This window comes from Halyomorpha halys, unplaced genomic scaffold, assembly GCF_000696795.3.
Source record: "Halyomorpha halys isolate HHAL.00 unplaced genomic scaffold, Hhal_1.1 Scaffold1101.1, whole genome shotgun sequence".
In the NCBI taxonomy this organism is placed as follows: Eukaryota; Metazoa; Arthropoda; class Insecta; order Hemiptera; family Pentatomidae; genus Halyomorpha; species Halyomorpha halys.
The window spans coordinates 52,667-56,178 of record NW_027107511.1 but is presented as its reverse complement, the minus strand read 5'-3'; the positions used below and the strand labels follow the sequence as shown (position 1 = coordinate 56,178).

At 34.1% G+C, this 3,512-nt stretch overlaps 1 protein-coding gene across 1 annotated transcript; it reads left to right on the top strand.

Moving 5' to 3' along the window:
* The first annotated feature begins 316 nt into the window (after window positions 1-316).
* On the top strand, window positions 317-3,017 carry LOC106688301 (uncharacterized). Its single transcript, XM_014432690.3, has 2 exons — window positions 317-756; window positions 2,762-3,017. The coding sequence occupies exons 1-2, from the start codon at window positions 381-383 to the stop codon at window positions 2,869-2,871; spliced, it is 486 nt and encodes a 161-aa protein (XP_014288176.1). The 5' UTR covers window positions 317-380; the 3' UTR covers window positions 2,872-3,017.
* Window positions 3,018-3,512: the final 495 nt, after the last annotated feature.

Here is a 3,512-nt window from a genome sequence, read left to right as displayed (position 1 = left end):
TAAAAAAAAAAAATTTGTTTTTCTGAATAACTTGATGAAAGTTGAACCATTTAATCATATAAAGACTTTTAATAACTTAATAGTCTTAATAATACAATGTTAAAAAGAGATAAACTTAGAGAGCTCAAATTGTGACTAAATACTGTCGAGCGGGAATCAAACAAGAGTAAGGAATATGTAAAATTGCCCAATGCACCGAAAAGCAACCGATGTGAGCCGAACCAAGGTCGCCTTTTCCGTTAGGGCGTTCGGGCGAGATCGGGTGCTTGAGGCGAGTGGTGGGGGGGAGTGGGGATAGCCTGCTCTGCAGCGGGAGGTCGCTACTGCGTCCTCTCAGTCGTTTCAAGGTTCTTGTTGAGTAGAGTCCAGATTGTAGCGCCATGACTATGAGCGGTGTTAGTGTTGAAGTCCTTAGGGCAACCTTCGCCCGAGCGGAGAGGGTTAGGGTCATGAAGCACCACGAAGAAAAGTGTGCGGCGAGGAGGTCGCCAATAGATCCAATCGCCTTGGCCCGCGTCCGCAAGAATCTGTTCGCTGAAGACCAGTTTGTATTTCCGCCTACAAATTCTCTCTTCGTTGAACAGGAATTGAGGCGTATCGAAAATGTTGAGAAGGCAAGGTGGAACTTTGATTTCGCTAATGAGAAGCCTGTCAACGACAGCCGAGGAACCTACAAGTGGGAGGTATACAACAAACCCCAACTCAAACATCTTGTTGCCCCAAAGCCACGCCGGATTGGTCAGGGAAAAGTAACAGGTAAGCCAACACATTATCATCCTTTTTTTTTAATATATATATATTTTTTTATTTTAACATCGATTTACTTATTATCTGTTGTATATCATGTAAAACATCGATTCTGTTTGTTTATTATTCATTACTAGTAAACAGTCGCCGAGTGATATCTACACGTTTTATTTTGATGTCACTATCATTGGTATCATATGTTATAAATTGCGCTCTCACTGACGTTATCAATTAATTATCTGCTTGGTTAATAATTTGTTTTGTTGCATAATTCAGTAACTTCATTTGACTTATAATTTAATATTTATAATTTGGAAGAAACGGAGGTGTATCTAATTGATGACTTAGCATGTGGCACACCTCCCTGCAGCTTTCACTTTTCCGTATAATGATGTTTGTAGTTACTGGAAAGTGGAGTTGTATCTATTAATATTTCTGATTTATCTGTAACTTCTTTTTATTTCAGATAATTTTTATAACAGAATTGGCATCGATGTAATAATTTAGATATGCAACTAGTTCTATTGTTATAAGTTTATAAAATGTTTATTGGTACTGTCAAAATTGATTTTATCATTCAATATTTGATGCATGATATGTAATTTTATATAATTGTACCTATTGAGTTAAACTGATGAAGCTCATTCCTGATATCTGTGGGTTGGAAACGATAACAACCATAGTTCTAAGTATAAATTCATTGTATTATGTTAGAAACACTGAAAATTAATGTTTTCCGAAACGAGTAAAAAAACAAACAATAGGCCTTTTGTTTGTTTTCTATGGGAAAGTTTTACCTTTAACAAACAACTTTACATTAAAAAGTAGAAACTTCTTAAAATGAACAAAGGTTGTTGTTGTTCTAAGCCACAGATATATCGTTAAGCATTATCTAACTGGGTGTTTACTAAATATATATAATAGGCGTCTCTTAAATATTTTCAACCACAATATTATTTTACTTTAACTATATTTGGATATTGGCCTAAGAGAGATTTATAATTGGTTTTTGTAATAAGCGGTGGTGAAGGACGGGGGACGGCGTGGATGTACCGCCGATGGAGGACGGCCTTGTTTGTGCCCTCGCTGCCCGTATCCAAATAGTCCTCAACGTAATCTCGAAAACCGGTTCCTTCCTGGGAACAGTAGCCAGGTACCTCTTTATCGTCCCCTCCTCCTCCGTCTTTCTCCCTTAATCTCTGATTGTATTAATTCTCGCCCGCTTAGTTTTATTGTCTGATTTTATTTATAGATTTTTAAAAAAATAAATTGTGCTATAATTACTTTTTTCAAACTATCCTTAAGAAAAAATCAAATGTAGTTACGTCCTCCTGATTGAGTCGAGTACTCCATTTTATCATTAGCGAATTCAGGTTAGTCTTATTTTCATGCTCGGGAGCATACTGTATTGAATTATGAGAAATTTGTAATCCTTACAAAATTGTCTCGGCTTCTCAGCTTAATCTTCTAGGAGAATTGAATAATTTCAAGAATTTTAGTAATCGGTCATGAAATTTTATGAAAAATCATAGTTGAGTATTTTTTTTATTAAACTGCCGCATTTTAAAAACTTATGTTCGAATACCAGGGTACCAGTCCATGTACTAAAAAATGCTAATTATCAATAATTAATCACTTGAAAACAATTGTTCCATGTTGAGGATATTCATTTCGGTTCTTTTTATGTTTCAAATTATGATATTAATATTTTTTAAGAGCGCTGTAGCCGGGTCATAGGCTTGGGATTTTGACAGACGACCCTCCCATCCCCCCTCCCTTCCCCTGAAGGTGGGGAAGATTAGAGAAAAGGATAATTTTTTGTGAGGTAGGGGTTGGTAGCTGAGGGTGGTGGCTCCCTACCCACGCCACAAAGGCCCTCTGCTTTAACGGTCATTTTCAAACGGTTTTACGGCTCCCCTCGCCTTATCCCCTTCCCTCCCGTCTGGGAAATTGTCACCGTTTGTGACAGCTCATCTCATTATTTGATTTATAATTTTCGCTTTCTCTCTTGCAGATTATATGCCTAAGAGGAAGGGCCTCAAGAGAGCGTCTGATGGAAAACCTGCCCTCAGCCAGGACGAGGAGGTCCAAGCAGAATCCGTCCAAGGAATGCAAGTTGATTAAATTGCCTCAAAGGCCTCAGCCCTTTTTTATCACTTTTATTTTATTTTTTTTTAATTATTTTGGTTTTTTTTTTTTTTTTTTGTAAATTATATTTGAGAAAAAACAAACTAAAAACAAACAAAAAAAATGAAAAGCTAAATTATGTTTGTCTATTGTATTTTTATAATATGTGCCATCAGGCTTTGATTTTTATTTATGTAGCATTTAATTGCAATTATTGTGCATACTGTTTATACACTTTTCTAAAAAAAAAAATATAAAGTATATTTTTAACTTCAAAGCCTTTAAAGATAAATTATAACATGTTTTTAAAAAAGTGTTATTTTTTTTAAGATATATTGCAAATTGTATATTAATTTACATAATTAAAAAATATATTTTTATATAATATTGATTTTTTTCCGCTGATCTCTTAGCAGCTTGCATAGTTCTGTATTTTATTTTTGTTTTCATTAATTAAAAACTTGAAAAGCATCGATTTGTTTCAGTATTAGTTTATTGTTCATTTATTTAATGTATATTGCTTCTTTTTCATTATTTAAATTTTTTTTTTTATGATTTGATAAATCTTTGGTTTTACAATATCAATTTGTCTTATTATTACTTTATTTGTAAGATTATTTTATGTCTTTAGTTTATAG

Excerpts from the sequence above, each read along its gene's own strand:
- LOC106688301 (XM_014432690.3), top strand. The coding sequence starts at position 381 with ATGACTATGAGCGGTGTTAGTGTTGAAGTCCTTAGGGCAACCTTCGCC. Across the intron at positions 757-2,761 it reads TGGTCAGGGAAAAGTAACAG|ATTATATGCCTAAGAGGAAG; the intron begins GTAAGCCAACAC and ends TCTCTCTTGCAG.